Source organism: Hylaeus anthracinus, unplaced genomic scaffold (genome assembly GCF_026225885.1).
Source record: "Hylaeus anthracinus isolate JK02 unplaced genomic scaffold, UHH_iyHylAnth1.0_haploid 12000, whole genome shotgun sequence".
Taxonomy (NCBI): domain Eukaryota; kingdom Metazoa; phylum Arthropoda; class Insecta; order Hymenoptera; family Colletidae; genus Hylaeus; species Hylaeus anthracinus.
The window spans coordinates 2,632,128-2,654,019 of NW_026534347.1; the positions used below are offsets into that span (position 1 = coordinate 2,632,128).

A 21,892-nucleotide genomic window follows, 5' to 3' on the forward strand; every position below is an offset into this window, starting at 1 on the left:
CAAATTTACAAATTTGTTGGTAACTCGAAGAAGTGTTGTATTCGTTGGCTAGGAATCGCTGTTTGTTGCTGTCAGGACCCAAAGTGACCCAAAGGGACCCAAATGAAAAAATCCCAAATTAGAGTCGATCGATGTTCCTGGCTGGTAATTGTGTCCGAAGAATGGGACCTAAGCATGCGAGTGTCTGCGAGACAAGACAAGTTGGTTAATAGGTGATACTGTTTACGGTTGTCGCTCGGCGTCGACGTAACAAAGGTGGCGTCAAACATTCTAACGAACGTCTTTCTTCCTCCTTCCAATAGAATCCGAGAGTCGAACTTTCTTAAAACTATAACGATCCACAAGAATAATGAAAACAAACTCAATTAAATTCTTCCTCGGGGTTCGACCCGTTGAAGCAACAAAAAATACCCGTTTACAAGGTTCGAAGCCGATCCAAACAAATTTCCACGTCGATAGAGCCAGTTTTTCCGGCGCGCGCGCGTAAATCAGCAGCCAGCGTAGCGCGACGCTTATCGCCGCGGAGTCAAGGAAAAACTCGCTTTGCTCGTGGTTTATCGATCGAACATTAGGCGATCGACGCCGCGATGTTATTGGCATGACGCGGCTCCGATTACTATGCGCGTCGAGACTTTGCCGCCCCCACTTTTCCTCGTCTTTTTTTCCAGACATCCTACATATTCATGGGCGCGTGCTGTGTGTCGATCCGTCCGTCTGTCCGTCCATTCGTCCATCCGTTAGCCCATCCGTACCCCAGCACGGGGCCGTGGTTTGCGCGAGCGAGCCTGTTTTATGTCCGAGTTATGCGCGTGAACGTGCACCACACAATCCCACACCGACAGGCCTATGCGGGTGTACGTTTATATACATGTGTATCCCTGGCAAGAGAGGATACACGAGCACGCGTTCACCTACCGCCGGGCCCTACGCTCCGCCGTGTTTTCTTCTGTAGTTGGCGAGAACGAGGCGATACAGGGACGACTCTTTGGTCCGTACGTACACACGTCCATGGCCGATGTGTGGGCATTATATCCGGTGAAACGCGTGCCCGCGCATCTTTATTAATCGTTCCCTAACCGTTAGCCCCTCTTTGGCGCTCGTTTGTCAACAGTGGAAATCGACGCGAGCCAGGGATCCCCCCAAAAAACTGGGAACAGTTCGGATCTAGCAACTCGCGAGACCTTTGAACAACGAAACTTTATACACTTTGACAATTAACGTTACAGAGACTGAGATCCTTCCTCGGCCCAGATTGATCACCGACCCAAGCAACACGCGTTCCTACGCGTCGCGATACCTCGTGTGCGTTCCATTCGAGCCATAATCTGCAATAGCGGTGCAATACCGGACACAACGTCACAAATCAACGGGTTAAACTCGTGACGTGCGCCAGCAACAATTTCTCAGCTTTCCTCCGCGACACAATCTCGCCTCGGAAGTGAAATTGCTGTCGCTCGGACGGGTTTCGCGGTGCAACAACGATCTCTAAAGTTTGAGCGTTCTTTGTTATAAATTGCCAGTTCCTGGCCAAGGTAATCTAATCGTTCGGGGCAAGAGAGAACCCGAGAGTTTTACGCGTATCCCCCGACGCGGTCGAATGCTTGGTACCTGAGTCAACGAAGATCTACTTTCATCGGTGGTTGCGAAATTGTTCGGCTACGTAGGTGTATTCGCGGGAGGAAGCGTGTTCGATTGTACGTAACCTCCACTCCCATCGATGCTCTTTACTCCGCCATCAATCTCGTCCGCTGGTTATGACGAACGCGGCGACCCGGGTACACCTCTCTCGTCCATTATCGACGGATCTTGCCACGCTCTCGTAAATACAGTGTATTCGCCGAGCAGTTGTCGCGCGGTTATCCTCGTCGTTTATTTATTTATTTAACGGGTGGACACTCCTTGCTGTAATGATATATAGACTGCTCGTGCCATGGGATGTTCGCGAGATATGCAAAACGCGTATTATTCCTCCTCCCTGTTGGCCAAAGCTGTTGCGTTTGCCGCGTTGTTTACTTGAGTTTGTAGAGATCTTCGTGTCTTGTTTAGAGAATGGTCCAATGTTTGCTTCTGTTTGTATAGATTTCGTGTCTTATTTAAGGAAGTCCAACGCTGGTACGTTTGCTGCGCCAAGTAGTCGAATCTTCACTCGACTTTGCACGTCTCGTACAAGGAATTATATTAGGATTTCATCCTCCACGCGCGGGAATCCGAAAAATCCCTCGCGAGACGCTGGCCCAGGTAGAATCCCCGCGATCGGCAGATCTTGAAAGAGATACGGCTCCCTCCGGTGAGCTCCGTAATTCAGGAATCGGTTCACGTCGGCCATAAATTTCGGGCCCGTGTGCTGCGAGCGTCGATCTTCGTTAATTCTCTCGTTAATCAGTCATGGGAAGGATCCTGTACCCATTCGGTCCTAACTTCTACAGGGTGATGGAGTGCACGTCTCTGCTGTTATATTTAAATCGTCCGGTGACTTCGTGCAGCGATATTCAACGTTCTCCACGCAGCAAATGGGAATCCCGTGCACCGTTCCTCGAATGCGCGTTGAATTCACTGGACAGGTGCGTTCGTTATCCCATCTAACGTCCTAAATTCGTCGCAGAGGTCTTCCCTCGTTATCCGTCGATCGGGCGTCGAGCGCGAAGGAGAACCACGGCTTGTCCCTCGGAGACGGCGTCGTTTATACGGGCCCGCGCGACGCCACTGTCGCAAGACCACCTACGACAAATGTGGCAGCCTGCAAATAATACCGGGCGTGTTGTACCACCAACGACAGGAGAGATAGAGGCCTCTAACTGCCAGCACGGTATCGTGGTTTAGTGCCTCTGATTACCTCTGCGCCCTTCCCCTCCTACCACCCCGTCCGGCTCCTCCCCCGCGATGTCGAAGCGAGCCGCGTGCGCCGGAGCGAGCGAGCGCGAGGACGACGAGCACCGCGAAACCTCTGGTGTCCCGCGTTCCCTCGCACAAAACCGAGGGTACCGCCTGCCGAACGCGCGAGATTCGCGGTCTGGATAGGGCTCTAAACGACGGATCAGGACGTACAGTATCTCACAATAATGGCGCACGGTGGAAGGCCTCCCGATAAGGTCGGCCTCGTTGCTAGATTTAAGGGACGACGCGGAGCGGGCCCGTAGCGAACGCTACGTACGGCGATTGAGAATTATTGGTTCGTGTACGTAGCCGCGCGGTTGGCGCACCGCCGCAACACACGGGACCATGCGTCGTTGGGGCAACGTCGTTATTGCGCGATGCCGCGCGTATACGTGCACGGGTACGTTCTGTGAATCACGGGGCGTCGTTGCACCAACGGACGAAAAATCGCCGGACAAAAGGCGTTCGCTTGTCCCGGTTGCTCGTTACACCCGGGGCGAACGATCGGTTTTGATAACCGCGCCACGGTGGGCGTTGATGGTCCTTAATCGTCGGGAAACGGGATACCCCGTGATTGTTATTGGGTTGTTTAAGTCGGAGATTGACAGAGAGAAGCGGGGAATACTCGGAGGTGTCTTACGCAATTTGAGGGTTGAAAGAATCGTCAGGGGTCGTCGCTCCCTTATATAATAATAATAGATGGACCGCTAATCCTCGGACGTTTGCTCTTCCAATACCTTCGCAACATAGTAATAACGAACGTAAAATTCGGTGGACGAGTGGGAGTCGAAATGGCAATCCGATAGACGGAGCATGAATCGTCGCCAGAGGCTGGGCTAGGCCAGCTTTCGCTCGATGCGTCGTTTCCGTGGCCTGGAGAATAGATGGTAGCGGACGAATCGTCGGACAAATGGAAAGGATGATAGACGATAGATCACGAGCGAGGCATCCTCCGCGCGGCGTAACGATAACGATCTCGCGGCAATAATTATCGGGGGAATCCCGCGCGAGATGACCTTTGGCGGCGGCCACTTGCGAAATAGACTGTAACGAAAAGTTTGCGCCGTGGCGATTGAAATTAACGTACGCGCCGGCCGGTGCGTACGAATCGCTTGAACTCTGAGGGAAAGGCCTACTTTTCGTCTATGTGTACGAAGTACGTGTCAGGTACACTGTTGCACACCTCTTTCTCCGATACCATCCTCCTCCACCTCGTCTCCGTCGGCTGGCTCTCGAACAATAGCACCTCGGCTACACGGTGGATGAACTTCTGAGGCTGGAATCGGGCTCTGCCCACTCTGTGAATTTCGTTTCCGTAAAAATGGCCGTAGAGAAAAGAGGTCGGCCCGATCTAAACGGCAACCTACATCCTGCCGAGGTAAACGTACCCAAAGTACAGCCCACGATAATGCATCGCCCGCTCTCCCGGTATTGCTTAAAAATAGAATGCAAATAAGCGCTTTTCAGCGGGCAACGTTAAGCTGCGCGGACCGTACCGCGGCGAAATGTCAAACGTGAATTTATTCGTATCGCGGGGACCGATAAGGCCCGAATAAGGTTAGAAATTTCAGCGGCGGAGCGCACCTGCGCTCGCAGCGATCCAAAGTGGTTCCCCGTAAACGCGCGAGACGGAGTAATGTTCGAGAGTTTTTGGAGAACAAAGCGCGCGACGTATCCATCTCAAATATTTTGTGTTACTTGATGGACTCGCGAATGTAGCACGTCAATTTTTTCGTACAACTTACTCTAATATTAAACGACTTATTAATTATACTCCCGAAGGACCTGCAGCGGTCACCATAATCTAGCTAGGGGTTAATCGAATTCTTTTCTCGAGCAGTTGTTAAGTGCTTGGTCGATTTCCGCGACCGACGTCTCAGACCTCTCCTTCGCGCACCTGTATCGCGCGTCCTAGTTCGGTATCGGCAAATGTGAATTATTATCGGCGTCGAATCGCTTCGCTACCAGTGCTCGTCGACCGGTATCAGGTGTTGGTCCGTTCTCGAGCCGCCATTTTCGAATAAATACATTCTCGCTCGGGCACGATTCTCGGCCACTTACCTCGTCGTAAACAATACCGGGGAGCAACGTCTAGGTACAACTTAATCGCACCGCAATAGAAGAGGACCGTGGGGGATGCCGAGCGAGGATGCGAAGGATAAGATTACAGACGAAGAAGAGATTTTTGTAGGGCCCTGGAGGACTGATCTTGAGGAGGATGGGGTAAAGAAACTGAAGCATAACATGTTACTATATCTAAAACTGTGTCCCAGGTTCATCTTGCTCCAGTATGCTCTACACGTTAGAGACCGTTGGTCTACAACAACGTGTGGTGACACGTGATAAGTAATTCGACTTAAACATGAAAAACACGTGTACAAGGGACTTTGTACCTAACTATACATTATATTACTACCTAAGTATCAAGGGGTTAACTTTCTAAGCCTCCTCGCCTACCACAGACCACTGAACCTCCAAAGCTCACGGCTCGATCCACCTCTGGCACTCATCATGTTTAGCATAATGCAAAAGTTTGTCTCCAACTGTTCGAATCGGAACATTATTCGGCCTCGTCATTCTCTCCTCTCTCATCGCCTGGGGATTCACCCTGCGAACAGGCTCGTTCTGCTCGTTTTCTGGCGGCGTTGCTCGATTAACCCAAGACAAGATCGGGCTCTGGTACGATCACGAAACTCATTTGTTCCTTTATATCGCGTCTGCACACTCGGCCTCCGCCGTGCATTACTTACGTCCGTTTAGATCCTACCTGCTGAACCTTGTTTCGTCTATCTGCGCTTAGGATCTCGCTGGGAATGCCGCGATTATGCGTTCCGTGGAAACTGTTATTGACAGGGACGATCGGGTTGGACGTTGCCCGTCCGAATTTCGCGCGTCCCTGCTTGTCCTGAAACGTTGCAATTTGGGACCTCGATGGCGTGGGTGATCCATTGAAGTCGCCGACTCGAGGTCGATGCGCTTCGAGGCGGTATCGATTCACAGCGAGGATGGTACAGTTGCGGGGAAGAAGGCTGAGAGGCTTTTCGTCGAGCCGAACGCGTGGTGCATCCTTACGCTTTCCATTTATTTATTCTGGGATCTCTGCTTGTGAGAGATTTCTGATTTTTCCTGTGTAAAAATTCTAGCGTCTCCCGAAGCTACTAAATACTCCAATGTCGCAAGAATCTGCTTCGCATGCCTTTGTACCAGCGAAGTAGAATCCCCTTTTAGTTGTACAAATTAGGCTGCTCGAAGCCATTTCCAGCGGAGGGAGTCGCGATATTCCGGTGGTCGACGGTATCGAGGGTTAAATCTCAACTGGGTACCGTTTTCGTCAAGCCACCACGAGTCCCCCTGCAGATAATACCGACAAAGTCCCTATCAGGGGCATTACGCACAACCACTGCAGTCGAGGACGCGCCTGGTGCCTGCTAGGCGAACGTAACGAACCCTCAGACAAGATCAGGACCAATAATTGCGCGCGCACATACAAAATGAGAATCGAAGTGGGGATCGACGGAACAGGGCCCCGACGGATCGACGTACGATCCAAGACCGCACAAAACGACGCCTAAACGCGGACAGGACGGACTGGAATCGATCTAGGATTTCTTCTTTTCAAACAGTTCGCTAAATAATCGCGACACATTTTCTGAGTGGTTTCGTTCGACATTGATTAGGTGTTCGTTAAGGGAGGCTACTTGGTTCGCTAGTGGAACAGTGTATTAAGTGGAATAAACAAGTGTAAGGAAACTATATGTATGCTTTTAATAACAGCAGCAATAAGGTTGCACAATACCTGCAACTTAATTCTGACGCTTTCTAATTTTACTTTATAATGGAATGATAAATAATACTCCGTGAGTTGAAAATGGTGAATGAGCTTGACGTTTGACACGAATATTTATGGACGTGTCTGATATATGGTTCATCGAAAATGCACTTCCTTTACCTAAGTGTGTCATCAAGTTGGGTTCGTCGGTTAGTCTTCACTCTTCGCTACTTTTCTATAGGTCTGTGCATTGTCTTCTTCAGCGTTGAGGCTGTACAGCGCAAGCATTAGGAGAGGGATTTTTGTGGTCTTCCCTGGATTATACTGTTTAAAGATTAGACATCGACGGTATCTTACGAACGTTTCCTTTTAAAACAACCATGCATTGAAATCACTATCCTCGTTCACGGCGAGGCGAATGGCGGCAGACCTGGGATTTAACGTTTCCGTACCCTTCGAAAGAGGTTTAGAACGCACGATTTTTAAGAGAATTCACGCCCACCACGGGTCAAAAGGTAGAGAACCCTCTACAACAACTCTTACTCCTCCAAACCGTACCTATAAACTCCACGTATCTCGAAATCCTGACACCCTCTGCGCTACTTTGAGTCCAGCTTCAGATCAATCATGGAACTACCTCGAAGAAACGATAGGTCTCCAGAAAAAGGTGACTTTTCGAGTCACGAGACACGCGCACCAAGATGAAGCGTCGTGTGCGTGCAGAGTACACAAGACCAACACCGACGGTGAGCCGAGGAACCGACGGGTTGGCTAAGCTAAAGCAATAATAAGCCATAAGCGCAGTCTCTGCATAGAATGCCGGGTAATGAGGTGGAGTCGAGAGCGGAGTCTGGCCGCACCCTTACCTTACCTTCCGACGACGCTGCACTCGCGGCCGACCCACCTATCCACGGACGACGAGCACCGGGGACAGGGGGGGGCAACGTGTACGACGAAGACGACCACGAAGATTGCAACATCCTCCGTGTGGATTTACCTCGAGAGAGAAATAAATTATTATATTTATGAAAATACACTACACGCGAACCGAAGGCAGCGGGGATCGCGTTCCTTACGGAGGTGGGACCCCTCGAGCGCCGACGAGTCCGACTTTTGTCCCTCCTGATCGCTGGGCCGCATTGCACCACGCCTGTACAGCTCAGATCAGAAGTGACGGGTGCGATCGAGCCGTTCAAACGAAAGTTTCCGGCTGGGCTCGACTCGACCGGGCCCCGACGATTTTGTTAGGGTTTAGCCCGAGATTAACACGTTCCAGTCTGTCGGGCCCCAACGACTGCGCAAGCTGCGCGCCAGGGGCCCTTTTTCCGTCTCCTTACCAGCTATGGATTGTAAACCAATGGGACACTCTTCATTCGCGACAACTGCATTTCAACTATTCAGTTTTTATAGAATTTGAGTTTTTTAAATGGGCCTTGCAACCTAGCTCTTTTTTTTTTTTTGTATCAGTCATGATATCCAATAGATTTCGCCTTCCAAAGGGAATTTCAGAGTACATTTCTTTATGTTAGAAGTCTACTGAAAATGGAGCAGAGCTGATATAAATTCGTAATGGAGTAAGGTATTCCACGATTTCTAGACGAGGATTTACCGCAGTGGCCCTCGAAGAGGTTAAAGCGATACTAAAATCTCGACTCGACAAACCGCTTTATCGCTCGGGAGGGCGTCCCAGATCAGGACCAAAATCCTCCGCTCGGAAGATAAATCGCGCAAACGATCGGTGGCTTTTAATGAAAACCCATTGTTTTGTTTCGTTAAAATTCTTGAGCGCGACGAAGCAAACGTCTCGTGAACGCTTCGTTACTCGAACCAGTAATATCTCCTTTTTATCTGAAACCACCTGGAGTGGACGGCATTGTATTACGTGACAGAATTTTATTGGCCAGCTGGAAATAGGTTTCTCCGTAGTTTCTTGCCGCGGCGCGTTAGAGAAATTGACGTACGCGCGTCGCCTTCCACTGTGAATTCCCAAGCAGATTGCTCGGAAAGTATACAAACAACGTACTACGCGCTCGCGTACGTTACGGACAAACCCCGTGACTGAAGTGTTTCCATCGTGCAAAGGGTAGTTTTACTGAGGGGAAACACTTTTCTTAAATCAACCACTTCTTCTGGCATCAGTCACTCTCTTCTCTTGGAAATTGAAAATCTTGCATTCGAGCAATTCATCCTTACATTCTATACGTTCGAGTACTCGTGTGTCTTGTTCCGAGGCTTGTCGCGATTATTTCGTCTCGAGTACTCGAAGAACGCCGGAGTTTCGTCTCTTTGAGGGGTCCGTGGTGCAACGTCGTTCCACAGCAAGAGACGTGGGTACATGCATAACGCAGCACGACAATTGCAGCTTCATACCGCGATATTTCTCACTTCGAGACGTCCAAGGTAACGCAGCCGGCGGCGATGAATGATTTTCCAGGAAGAGATTCATCGCTGCGCCCACGGCGCAATTAGGCGCGTTTCAAAAGTTATGTTTATCGTTTATGGTTTTTCGTTGTGTAATTCCCAGCTACGAGGGGCCAATTTTCATCGCGATTGCGCGTAATCGATCTGATATTCTGAAAATCCAATGCAACGTTCTGCATTGAACGTTCACGCCTTGGAGAATTCGTTCTTTGGGTTAAGAATGGTTGAAGAGTTTGAAGAATATCAAAGAACATCAAATTCGTCAGCTTCTAGCGTTAATCCACCGACTTCTGAGCGCTCGAAACCATCGCGGAAATAGGCTCGGCGACCGGATCGCTCGAGAAACCGACAATTATCGTCGATCAGCTTCGCAGACGGATTCTCCGGTTTGGTTTCCTCGTGTCGCGGTGGTTTCTCAGCGTCAAAGGAATCCCAGCGTCCGGTCGCCGTCATTCATGAGTTACCACGAACTCGATTACGGCTACCGAACGAAGTCAAACGCATCAGATAATCCATTAAGATCAGGAGAGCTCGAGGAGAGCTGCTGGCTGATCGCAGGGGACAGATTACTTTTCCGTCGGGCGAAACCCGGGAGCCACGAATCCGCTCGACGGAGATTGTCGAGGGGCCCAACACGAGGGTCCCCTCGCTTTGTCCACGTGCCCCAGCACGTACACACACGACTCTGTATGCGGGAACCACTCCACATGACGATGGTTGACGATGATTTTACGGTTGGGCGAGAGATTACTCATTTTTTGGAGCATTTTCGTGAGCGGAAAGTTAATTGGACGTTAAAACGTATTTTAGGTTCTCACGAGGTTATTGGTTATAGATTACGTAACTTTGGCATTGTTGTAACGGAGTAGTTTGTTATGCTGTGTGAAGCAGAATAATTGTGAGTTTGATTACACATTGTTGGAGGACCATTGTTTTGACGTATTGAAAGAGAAAAGTGAATGAACGTCTTCTTTGGGAACTCATTTCAGGGAAATGAACTTTTCCTTTTAGCGCAGTGTTAAGAACGAGTTCGTTTGTGCCAAAGTAGTTCCGGTAATCTGCGAAACTGACGCGTAACGTTTATTTCTCACATCTCTATCGCACGTAACGTTAAAATTCGATACAACGAAAGGCGGGCGTGTGTCACCCGGTCGTTAAAGATGCGCCCAAGATCTATAAATATCCTCTTCACGATTTCGTCCGGGGCGTGCGTTTGAAATTGGCCACCGTGCTGGCCCGCGCCCTTTGTCCACGTGCCCGAAAGCAGCACGCGTGCATGCAGCGAAACGTTCCCAATGCAACATCAGAGACACGTCAGGGAGTTCGTATTCTCGGCCAGCCTTCGGCGTTACGAATCGTAACTTACCAGTCTTATGTCCGTCTAATGTCTTTGTCCCGAAAAGTAACTGTCAAAGTTGATACACGCGCGTGTCGCCGTCATCGTCGTCATTGCGCGCGACGTGCGTGCGCATTATGACGACCTCGTGCGTGCAACCCCTCCCAGGGCTCGTGTGGGTGCGCCAGCCGATGGTACCTGCACGCAACAGGGCACGCGTGAGCGTGCTCCGAGCACCAAGGAAGGACAAAATTATTCGAGAAGACGCGAGAGAACGAAAGACAGACGGGGAGAAAGGCCAGACGGACGCCAAAGGGAGAGGAAATTACAGACACTCCAGAGAGAACGAGAGAATGCGAGTATTCTACTGAAAATGAGAGTCCTTTGAGAGACGTGATAGATCGGAGCGTACTTGATTCGGTGGATGGACTCAGGAAGAAGTTGGAGCAGACCAGCGCTCCGAAATGTGAGATTATATTTCCAACAGCTGATACGTGGTGATATACCAACTGATAAATGCCTCTATCGGCGCCTATGGTTCATTTGACATTTGACCACTGCTCCGAAACGTGAGACGATACTTGAAACAGCTGATGCTTTGTATACTACACAAACTGGTCAATGCTTTCATCGATGCCTACTCCATTTGATACGATTGGGTCATGCAGTATAGGCTCAGGATATGTCCATGCTAACCTGTCCGCTATGACACCCTTTTGGAAAACCCTTTATCTCCACCTGGAGAGTAGAACCATTTAGCTTCTAGAGTTCTCACCTGCACCACTTTTAAAACCAACCTCGAATACACCAATGAGAGAGTGCAAGTCGACTCGAAGTCCCAACGCTCGATTTGAATTCTGAACGAAAGGAGCGAAACCGAAGGAAGAACGAGCGTGCACGCGTCGATTCCTGAACGAATGTGCGTTCGTTGCGCGCACGTGTTGCATCGTCTGTGAGGCCATGTGCAGAGGTCTCACAACGACGAGCAAACACCGACACGACAGGACACGGGGCACAACACACGACGCCAACGGAGATGAGATACATCACGAGACGGGAGACGTATTATTAATGGTGACAGTGGGCGACCCAGGTTGGGCGGGGTGCACGATGCGGTCCCACCGATCCGTGGGCCCCGCTTTCGACCTCTTCCTCGCCGACTTATCCGTTCTCTCTGCGTTCCCTTCGTTCTCCGCTGCCTATATTAACTATTATGCCACGCTGCCACGACCTATCGAGAGTGAACGAACGGATTTTCTGCCTCGTAATGCCCAATTCCAATTCCTAATACAACCTGATCTATACCTCGATAGATAGACTGTGTATTGGCTCCAAATTTTGGAAATGTAACACATTTGCATCGATTACTTTTAAAATGCTCCTTGAAGGTATCTTGTGTAGTTTACATCACTAAAGAAAATTAAATATTACAAGTTTTGTCATGTTGTGCAAAATAATTGACTGAATGTGTTATAATATGTACCCCTTGAAGCTGTGGGTCTACCCTATAAAAACTGCAAAGAGTTGATGTATAATGAAGTACAAAAAAGAAAGTCAAGTTTTCGTAATAAGAACGAATCATCCGAGAGATCCAAACGGATTAACCCTTTCAACTCTGATTAATGATTCGATTTTGCCGCCAGGGTGAATTTAGACGAATACTACTTCCTTTAGATTCCGACTAGGGGTCATATTCTTCAGCGTTAATCGGTCGCGTAAATTGTTTCCTAAACGATGCCCGATGGGCGCTCGCGAGGGGGTTGAAACCGCGAGAAGCATTTCAGTGCCTCGCCAAGGATTTACCGCGCAATTAAAGCCCTCTGGCAGGGTGGGGACAGGGGGGACGAACCCTGTGCGAACGGCCAACTAATTCCCGACGGTATATTCTAAATGCCGTGCGAGAAGTTTCTCGCTCGATTCTGGAAATGTCACGTTCCAGGGACGGCACATCCGCGAGCCAAACGAAATTCCCGGAGTTCCCCGCGGTGCTCGAGCCACGGCGTATCGCGAAGCGCCGTTTAATCGGCGATCGGGTCCGTTGAATTAGCCGGGGACAGCCGGCGTGCGTAAATCACGCGCGGAATCGTTAATTAACCGTGGGGAACGGGCGAAGGGTTTCTGGAAAATGTCAGAGATCGGCGGCCACGCGCGCCACTACGCCTGACAGACGTACATACGATGACCGTAGGTTACCTGGGTTAAACACCGATGGTTTGAAGACTTTACTTTAGCTGTGAACTGACGATGAATGTTAAATAAATGTAAATCTATACAAGTCAGAACTCTTTAAGTTATTGACACTGTGACTGAGCTCAGCGGATTATGTAACACCGTGATATTTCTATCTTATATCGATGTATCATACCAATTTTGAACAAGTACCTAATGCGATACCGAAATCCTACAGGCACCTTTGGAAAAACCTTCGCAACGTACCAAGAACGATCAGCATCGTTTAGGACCCAAGAATTAGAAAGCGCGTTATCGCGCGGTCGAATCGTAGCCGCGAAGCAAATTTCAATGAAACAGTAGTTGGAAGGTAACCCTGATTCGCGATAATCGAAAAAGTCGGCGAACAGCGATCCCCTGCGTCGAATTAGCGAGCGATAGCCAGCAGGCGTAAATCACGCGCGGAATCGTTAATTAGGCTCGTGGAACGAGCGGAGAGTTTCTAGAAAATGTCAGCTACCGGGAGAGCCACGCGTGCCGCCGCGCTTGACAGATGCAAAAAGACGTTTAGACGCGCGCTATTCGCTCGCTGAAACGTGGAAGAGGTGGGTTGGTTTGGTCGGGGGTTGGGAGGAGGGGAGGCAATATCGGAATCGCTCGGACGTATGTAATTTGTCGCAAGCGGTGTTAATTTATAGCGCTTCCCAGAATTCACTCGAGCGCGGCAGATTAGGCCACGTGGATAAGGGCAGCCCATTAGAGTCAGTTCAAATGAGATTTCCGAGTATGCACGGAGGCTGACCGACGTATTGTGACCCGCATGCGCTTTGCATACATTTGCGTGTCGCGTGCTTGTTTGCTGGCGTGGAAAGTGGAAGGTTTCTTTCTCTCCCGGGTGGTCGGGCCACGTTTTCCCCTTTTCAGCGCTTAGGAGGTTACTTTTTGAGGTAACGCGCGCTAGATCGTTGATTACTTTCCCGTCAGATCGCGATTGACTCTTAGAGGGACCCGGCTTAAAATAAAAATAAAACTCGAGCTGCATAGAATCGCAGTCCTGTTGCTTTCTCAGTTTCAGGATTCAATATAACTGACTTCTCAAGTTGTATAAGGTACAGTCTTTCGATCAGACATCCAATTTATTAATCTAGCTAAGGTCGACAATAACGTCACTACGTTTAACGAATTTTACACAAAAGTGTTATCGTACGTCACCAGACCAGTAGATTACTATTAAGATGCGCCGAAACTACTAATCCAGCGTGGGGCTACGCGTTCCCCATCCATCCTCGGACTGGTTTTGAGCGAAACATTGAAATTAATGAAGTCGTCCGACTAGGGCCCAGAGCAGGGTAAATTAGAGATACACGGCAACCATTAGAATACTTAACGAGGACGTCATGGTGGGAAGCAGTGCGCGGGTGTGATGATGAATCACTGCCAGCTAGCTCACCGTGGAGCGCGCCCAGGAATATTAAATTAAGTTTACTTATTGTTGGCCAAAAAGTTCCAGGCGCCGTCTCCTCCTGCTTCCTCTGCGGTTTGGTCTCCTCTTCCTCGCTTCTGCTTCCCCTCCAGGATGATTTCACTCTTTCCACGAAACACACGGAAGCGAAGCAGTCTGGCCCTGACGAGGGTAGAAAGTTTGGAGGACGAGTCGAGGTGGTCTCGGCAAAGAGAGAAAAGAATTTGTGGTTTCTCTATTCTTCGCTTCTTTCTTCGGTCTTCCTGTTTCTGTCCACTCTTCTGCGATGAAAATTGTCCAAAGGTCTTCTTCTGCCTTTTATTTTAAGACGCCCAGCGCACGAACTGCGTGAGAATATTAATAATAAATGCTCCAGGCGTAGAATTCGTAGACACGCTCTCACGGTTGGTTTCTTGTTCACTTTGTACAAACTAATCAGCCCCTTGTCGTCTCTCTCGGAGCCATTGTTGCAGAAAACAGCGCCAGTTACGCGTATCAACCGCTGCCGTTTTTCTCTGCGGTTCAGCTTATACTCGATATTAGCAGGAGCAGATTCAGTCTCACCTGGCGAGGTGAAATGTGCGTTGCATAACTGGTAAGGCGGGGTCAATACGAAGCCGATCGGAAAAATAGATACGAGAGCGTACATTTCATCCAACTAAATATGTAGGTGTACTGGAATTAATAAGCCGCTCGTCGGCTTATTCGCAAACAGCGAAATGAAGAGTAAGCTCGAATAATACAACGAGCGCTGCGCCTCGGAACAGAGGCACGGTGGGTTATTTTCATCTCGAGGACTAATAATATCGGTGTTAAAGTGATAAATCATACCGCTAAGTATAACGACAGTTGCGAGCATTATTACAAGTAATGCTTATGCAAAATGTACCTCCGATAGACGTAAAGTGTTTTCTCGGTCGAGTTTAGATACTTTAGACCTGAATTTACGATCGATGAGAATGATTGATGCTCTCCATCGGTGGGTGATTTACAGAGGTTTCTGATCAGATTTTCGTGTTGGTGAAGTAACGCTTTAACGAGTGAAGTGGATTTTAATCAAATTGATTAGGAAGCTTAGACTGAATTTTGATAGAAAGAAAATCGAAGAGAATAGTTCGAGTAAGGCCGCTCCTGTTCGCGGTCCACCCTCTCTAAGGACCGCGAGGATTCGGCAAACAGAGTTGCTGGCGACAAAAGTTGACTTTGAGGGGGATAGAGGAACGAGTGTACTTTTTTTTCCGGTCGTCTATCTCTCGCTGTCGTTTCTTTTCTCTTATTTCCGTCCTCCCCTCTGGCGGAGTCCTTCGGGTTAGCGTCTCCTCCAGAGTTGAAATATACAAAATGAAATATGAAATAATGGTTCGTGCCTTGTGGCTGGCTGAAGGCACGGGCGCACCCATATCTACGCCCCCATGCGCTCTATGTACCTATACGGGGCCCCGTGCATGTACGGGCCGATCCCCGTGTACATATGTACGCGGCACACCGTATACATCCGCCTCGCTCAAGTTTTTCGTTCTTGTCGTGAACATCTTACGTTCGTATTAACCCTTATCCCTGCTTAATGATATTCCGGCCTACCATCCCGGGCATATTGAACGCAACTAAGGCAGATTCCAGCGCGTCTCGTCTCCACTCCGCTCGGCCAAGCCCTCCTGTAATTCGTATCTACGCTTCCCCCTTCTGACCATTTTTCTGTCTTCCATCGACCACCGACGGGCAATTAGGGGCCAGCCCCGGCTGGATGAATTAAGAGTATCGACGAACCGCGAACCTCTTATCGATCCACCGACCAACGACCGTGAATACTCCCCAGAAAATCTCTGCGTTCTATCCACCGCCACTGTGCCCACTAATCCCACCAGCTGGCTAACCTGGCGTTGTTATTCCGACCTTAAGGAAACCCTAGTACGAGATGTCTTAAACAATGGTCAAGGCTGAACTTGATCAGAGCTTCGATTTTCTATGTTCTATCGACAACCACTGGTGACTGCAAATCCCACGCTTTGGTTAGCCTGGCGTTGTTACTCTAAGCTTCCTCGACAAGAAAATCCCAATACAAGATATCTTAAACAATGGTCAAAGCTGAAATGACCCTTGATTCGAGCTTCCTATATTTCGTATGTTCTATCGACAACTACTGGTCACTGCATTCAATGAATCTTTTGACTTGTAAAACTTACTCGCGACAGAAAATTCAGTTTATCTGTATCTCGTAAATTGCAAAATTATGGTCATTGCGATGATTCTATAGATATCAGCTGGTATGAAATATAAAATTCATTTCGACGTAGCGACCATATCTCAAATAATTAAATAACGAAAAACTAGTTATTGTATTAAATATCTTCCTCGATATCAGGCAATCTTTATTTAGAAGACCGCGTAAGGAGTAATTTTCGAGCAAGTTGAGGTCATCGAGTAAAGTGACTTACCATGTACATGTATACTTGCGTACGAAGTTTATCGCGATTGCATAATATAAACAAAGCGAATCGAAAATAGCACCTGGGAGACAAACGTGTAAAATCCAAGTGTTCGAAAATTAAATAGCAATGAAAAATGCGATACCAATTAAATCTAAATTTTCCATAATTTTCTGAAATACCACACCTAATAATATTCTTATTATTCATACAATTTTTATTACTTTTCACGCTGTCCCGAAATTCAGGAACGTTGGCAAGCACTTCAGCAGTAAGTAAAATCACCAAACTATTATCTACATGTTACTACGAAATGGAAAGCCTTGGAAAAAAAAACTCGCAGCAACATTTAGTAGTGCACTCTGCAAGTTTATTACGTACGTAACGTAAGTACACTTACGTACACTTAGTGTACGTATTGTGGAAAGTATAGCGGAAAGAAAAACCGACTAAAAAAAATGCTATCTTTTCGTGTCTCGTTTCTATACTTTGGTAAGAAAAACTGTGAATTACTGTAAATTATTGTCCACGTGACATGTTGCAAGTTGCAATGGGCTGATATCTAAACGAGCTTGTGTTCAAAATACTCGAGATTAGAGTTCGAGAAGGCATATTTTACCTACTACACCGTAAGAAATTGCAACAATTACAATGAGACATAGCCTTATCTTTCTATGTTTCGATTATATAAATCCTCTATCTTCTGAGATGGAAATATTAAGAGTCGACATGTGGACGTTTTTCAATTTTAAACCCGGTATGAGTTTGTCCTCCTGTCTCTACCCTCCATAGTGCAAGGGTTAACCGTACCATAGCTGGGTCGCTCGAAAAATGTTGCACGTTGAAAAAACGGTGGACCTCTCGCTGGCTAACGGTCACGTCGCGTGTATTTCAGGAAAGAAATGGCGAGGGTTGACCCCGCAGGACAGAAGGCCGTACGTCGAGGAAGCCGAGAGGCTGAGGGTCATACACATGCAGGAACATCCGAACTACAAGTACAGGCCACGGCGCAGGAAACACGCGAAACGGGCCCCAGGGGCACCGTCCTCACCTCCGTCCGCGACCAACACCGTTGGCAATAGGTCCAACCCCGCCGGTGCCACGATACATCATTCCATGTAAGTCGATATCTTTTTCCCCTCGGTTCGTGTCGATTTCTCAAGATCATCCCGCCACCGTCAGCGAATCAATCGCGGACGCGAGGACCCTGGGCCTCCAGCCAACGCGATGCGCAGATTAAAAAGCCCGAGGCACTCGAATTGCTCCGCGACAAGGTCTTCTTCGGGAATTAATTCCGAGTAAACGGACGCAAGTCCAGATTTTTCCTTTTACGCGATGTTTGTACATATCTTCGAGATTGCGAAACAATTGTTTTCGTTGCATGAACGCGAGTATTAAAAAATGGCCCGGCGTGCAGTCGATGAAAGGGCCATTTTTTAAAAATTTCTGACGATTTTGAGGCAATCTGAGCATCGAAAGCGAAGCCATTACAATGTTATTGGAGATTTGGTTATTCTTAAACCCTGACGTTGTTACTGTTATGTCCGTTTAAGGTCCAAGATGGACAATTACCAAGGCATTCCTCAGATCCCGTGGGGCGGCCATTCCCCGATCTCGTCCCTGTATCACCAGCAGCAGCAGCAGAGTATCCAGGAGTACAAATCGGAGAACAATTCCTTGTACGGTAGCCCTTATACGCCTATCATTCACACACCGGACATATCTCCAGTTGCCAGTCCCGAGCCAGATGGTGAGACCTTGTACTCGCATTAATTAGCATTCAGGCTACCGTAAGGACGTCGCGAGTCAAGTCTCTCGCCGAAGAATCGTCTTGAGAAATTACGTATCATACTTCATGTTCGCTGTTGAGAGCATGTTAACGCATCGTTGATCTCCTGTTTATGCAATCAAACACGTTCCTTTCCAATTAATCTCGCTTTTCACTTGTAAAAGTCGCGTGTACCTCCTGTAGCTCTTGTGTACAATTTTATAATTATTGCACAGAGAGTATCCTCGTATCACCTTCCATTTTGGTCCATTCGATCCTATGATCCATGGTAAGCTCTCCGACCAACGATGCGTCGACAAACGATTTTCGCGCACGTCCAAAATGTTCGAAATCTTCAATTCGTTGATGTAATTCGATTGTTATCCGTTTTCACGTTGCTAGGGAATTATGTTTCGTTCGAATTACCCTGGGATTAATCTTGATCAGGTGACGGAACGCATTTGCCATCCAGCCAGAACCAAGATCCCGAACGAGATCTGATGGAGGGTACGTCGAAGCAGCACGGCGAAATGAACGAGCAAACGAAACGGTACACCTTTATGAGCGCCGATAATCAGCTGCACACGGGTCATGCTGGTGGCACTAGCATATCATCGTGTCAGAATTCTGGCGGCTACACGGACACGTTAACTTACAAGAAATCGGTGAGTGCCATTATCGTGTAGAAAACTCTGTTGACGAGTCTTGTGGAGGCTCGTGTATAATTAAGTTCTGACTTCATTTTCAGTAATTCTATAGTTGTACTATACTACTAAAAATGACTACTCAAAATGAAATCAGAGCTCTCAATTATTTATGATTATTAGATTACCTAGGTACTCTACGATTTCTGAACGCTGTTTTCAGGTGAGCTACTTGAATTTCGAAAGGCAGCCGTCGAGCATAGCCGCGGTGGGCATAGCGAACGGGATGATGGTGTCGTGTAACAAGCTGCGCTCCGGGTTCGAAAACGTTGGCTCCGTCACGGGGACTTTTTATCCGCCAGTCGCATCCCCGCACGATCAATCGTTGCAGCACTACACGAGCACTCAGTCCTCGAAGAATGCCAGCTATTCGATGCAGTCCACCGTCGAGGGTAACTATAATCCTGTCCAGTGTGCCAATCGACAGCAGTCCATGGGGATTCGCGGAGCCGCCGAAGGTTGTTCCGGTAATGTTTCATTCATTTTTGCTTGCGTTGGAATGTTACACTTGGACGGATTCCAGCCGACCGAGGATGCGCAGCTTGAGCAATTCTGTTTCTCCTTTTTCAATCCTCTCGTTGCCTTTATTCGAACGTCCTCGCTTGTATCTTGATCTCGTTTAAATGTTTCCTGGGCGGATCACGCGTTGCCAAAATCGTACCACGGATACTTTAATTTATATCTTCTGTTTGGTACCAAGTCTCCAAAGCCTGCGTACAAGGCTCCAGACTTCGTACAGACTTATCCTTCTTACTAACGCGCGGTCCAATTACTTTCAGGCGTGTCCCACCGGTACCAAATGACTCATCATCAGGAGTACCAACAGGAAACTGGCGGTACGGGGCAGCAGCACTCTATATTGGGGCACATGGACCCTGGGATGACCGCGGATGAGGAGCAGCAACAGTCGTTGCAGCTGGAGAAGTACTTCAAGTACGCTCACCCGACGAGCGTGGCTCACAGCAGCCTGTCATCGCAGAATATGCTCGACAGTAATCACAATTACGCCAGTGATCTACGTTATTACGCCCCGCAGCAGTCCCAGATGGACATGTCGAACTCTCAGTGCATCGTGGACGATCAGAATAAAGACGGTCGTTGCTCCAACGTTGGCATCGGCCACGCGATGGACCAGTATCATCAGGGTATGGACGTGGGGAAGTATTCCGACCATCAGTCGCAACAGCAGCAGCAGCAGCAACAACAGCAACAACAACAGCAGCAACAGCAGCAGCAACAGTCCCAGCAGCAATCTCAGAACATGGAGCACGTGTCGAAGGCGGACGACGATTTCAGTGTAATACTTGCTGACGTGCGCAAGACATGTTACAGTAGCTAGTGTCCCCCTCCCCCACTCTAGACATTTTTTTGATACGGGCGACTTATCTTATGGCTGTAGTACCAAGAATCCGTAGGTATATAGCGTTTACAAAGAATCCGGTGCTTATACACATTTTATACTCCGTACACACACACTCAAACACTTCCGGTGCTGATCGTTCTTAATTGCAGAGTGGATCATCTGATCACTGTTTCTTGACGAAAAAAAGACAGATTCTCTTCGAAGACCTTCATGCGCAATCTTCTCACGGCTGGTATGAAAGATGATAAATGGTAGCGATGTGCCGATACCCGAAATCTTTAGGTGTGCTTGCTCAAGGAAAGTTGGCGAGGCTGTGCAATGTGTAGAAGCGGAAGAAGGTACAAGAAAGTAAATAAGGACGCGCTAGGAACGATCCTAGGATTCCTTTGTGGTAAGCGTTGCGGTGCAGTCGTATTTAATATTTATTATGTATAATATTTATTGTGCAACCTTCGTTGCTGAGCTATTCAACCAAGATCTCACGAACCCTTTTAAAAAAACACTTAATCTTGTTTATGTAGTTAAAAAGAAAAAAGAAATAGTAACTTCTAGAAGTTCATCGCGATCTCCATAAAACAACCTACATTTTCGGGTACTCGCACAATGCTAAACATTATCGATTTTCTAACGTTCCGTTCGGAAATTGTTCACGTAGAATGCGACGCAATTTATCTCGTAGTTATCATTATCTTCAGCAACGGAATCGGTGAAACCCGCGACGTTATTGTTGAGCTATTTTTATCCACCTATGCACTCATGGTACCGCATAGCACTGTATATTTAGAACATACCAGTATATTTCACTGCGAAAATAGATCGTTCGAACGATTTCCATAGCAAATTAAACGTATCGATTCTCTTTAGCAATGGATCCTTCGGCAGGCTACTTAAAAGATGCTGTTCCGTTCTGATATTCATCGAGAGTGAATGGGAAAATCTGTTCTTTAGCGCTGACACTGTGACATTTAGTCATATTATTTATAACATTAATGGAAAATGTATGTGTATAGAATGGAGACACAGTTCTGCGATATTTTGACAATTAGCCGACGAGTGGGACAGACTCCTTTGGCGGTCCTACGTCGAATGGTTACTACAGTTTCTTCCAATCACAATTCACCGCGTCGGCTAAATGTTGAAAATAGTTCACGTGAGAAGTACTTAGCGAAAAAATCGATACGAAGGCATCGCCGACGAACCTTGTTTCCAATAATCGTACATTTAAGATTCTCCTACCATCGCATGTGTATAAGCACGATCTCTTAAACTTTCCTCTGTTCAGCCGACTGAATTGAAATTCGCTGTAAATGTAGCGTGAATAGCAAGAAACGAATTTTTTTACTCGCGTAGGCTTCTCACTTTCGTTGTTCTACCCTATGTCTATGTAGCATATGATTATACGTAGCGTGGCAATAAAACGTGGATATTTTATCTGTTCGATGTTGAATTTGAAATAATTTCTAAGCGATGGAATTTAGGTAAGTGTAAAGAAACGCTGGGAAGTGCTAAATTATTTTATGATTATTGTATCGTACTTAATAGAAACAATTATCAACATTCATTATGTATCCCTCGTGTATTTCTCGACCATTCCGAACGA

General features: G+C 47.8%; 2 protein-coding genes across 4 annotated transcripts in view; one reads left to right on the forward strand and one right to left on the reverse strand.

The window, feature by feature from the left end:
• The window catches only part of LOC128889981 (putative transcription factor SOX-15), a 43,385-nt gene extending 21,525 nt beyond the window's left edge, over window positions 1-21,860 (forward strand). Inside the window, exons 5-10 of one of the 3 annotated variants that reach the window (XR_008460531.1) lie at window positions 17,353-17,575; window positions 18,011-18,207; window positions 18,673-18,890; window positions 19,093-19,396; window positions 19,709-20,344; window positions 20,442-21,860. Coding sequence is in view for 1 of the 3 variants with exons in the window: in XM_054148087.1 (XP_054004062.1) it covers window positions 17,353-17,575; window positions 18,011-18,207; window positions 18,673-18,890; window positions 19,093-19,396; window positions 19,709-20,268 (1,502 nt within the window). In the remaining 2 variants the exon portion in view is untranslated. Of the gene's footprint in view, window positions 1-17,352; window positions 17,576-18,010; window positions 18,208-18,672; window positions 18,891-19,092; window positions 19,397-19,708 lie in introns of all 3 variants that reach the window. The other 2 variants (XR_008460532.1, XM_054148087.1) reach the window with 2 other exon arrangements.
• The window catches only part of LOC128890001 (out at first protein), a 61,008-nt gene that overhangs the window by 34,757 nt on the left and 4,359 nt on the right, over window positions 1-21,892 (reverse strand). The gene's annotated exons all lie outside the window — the stretch shown is intronic.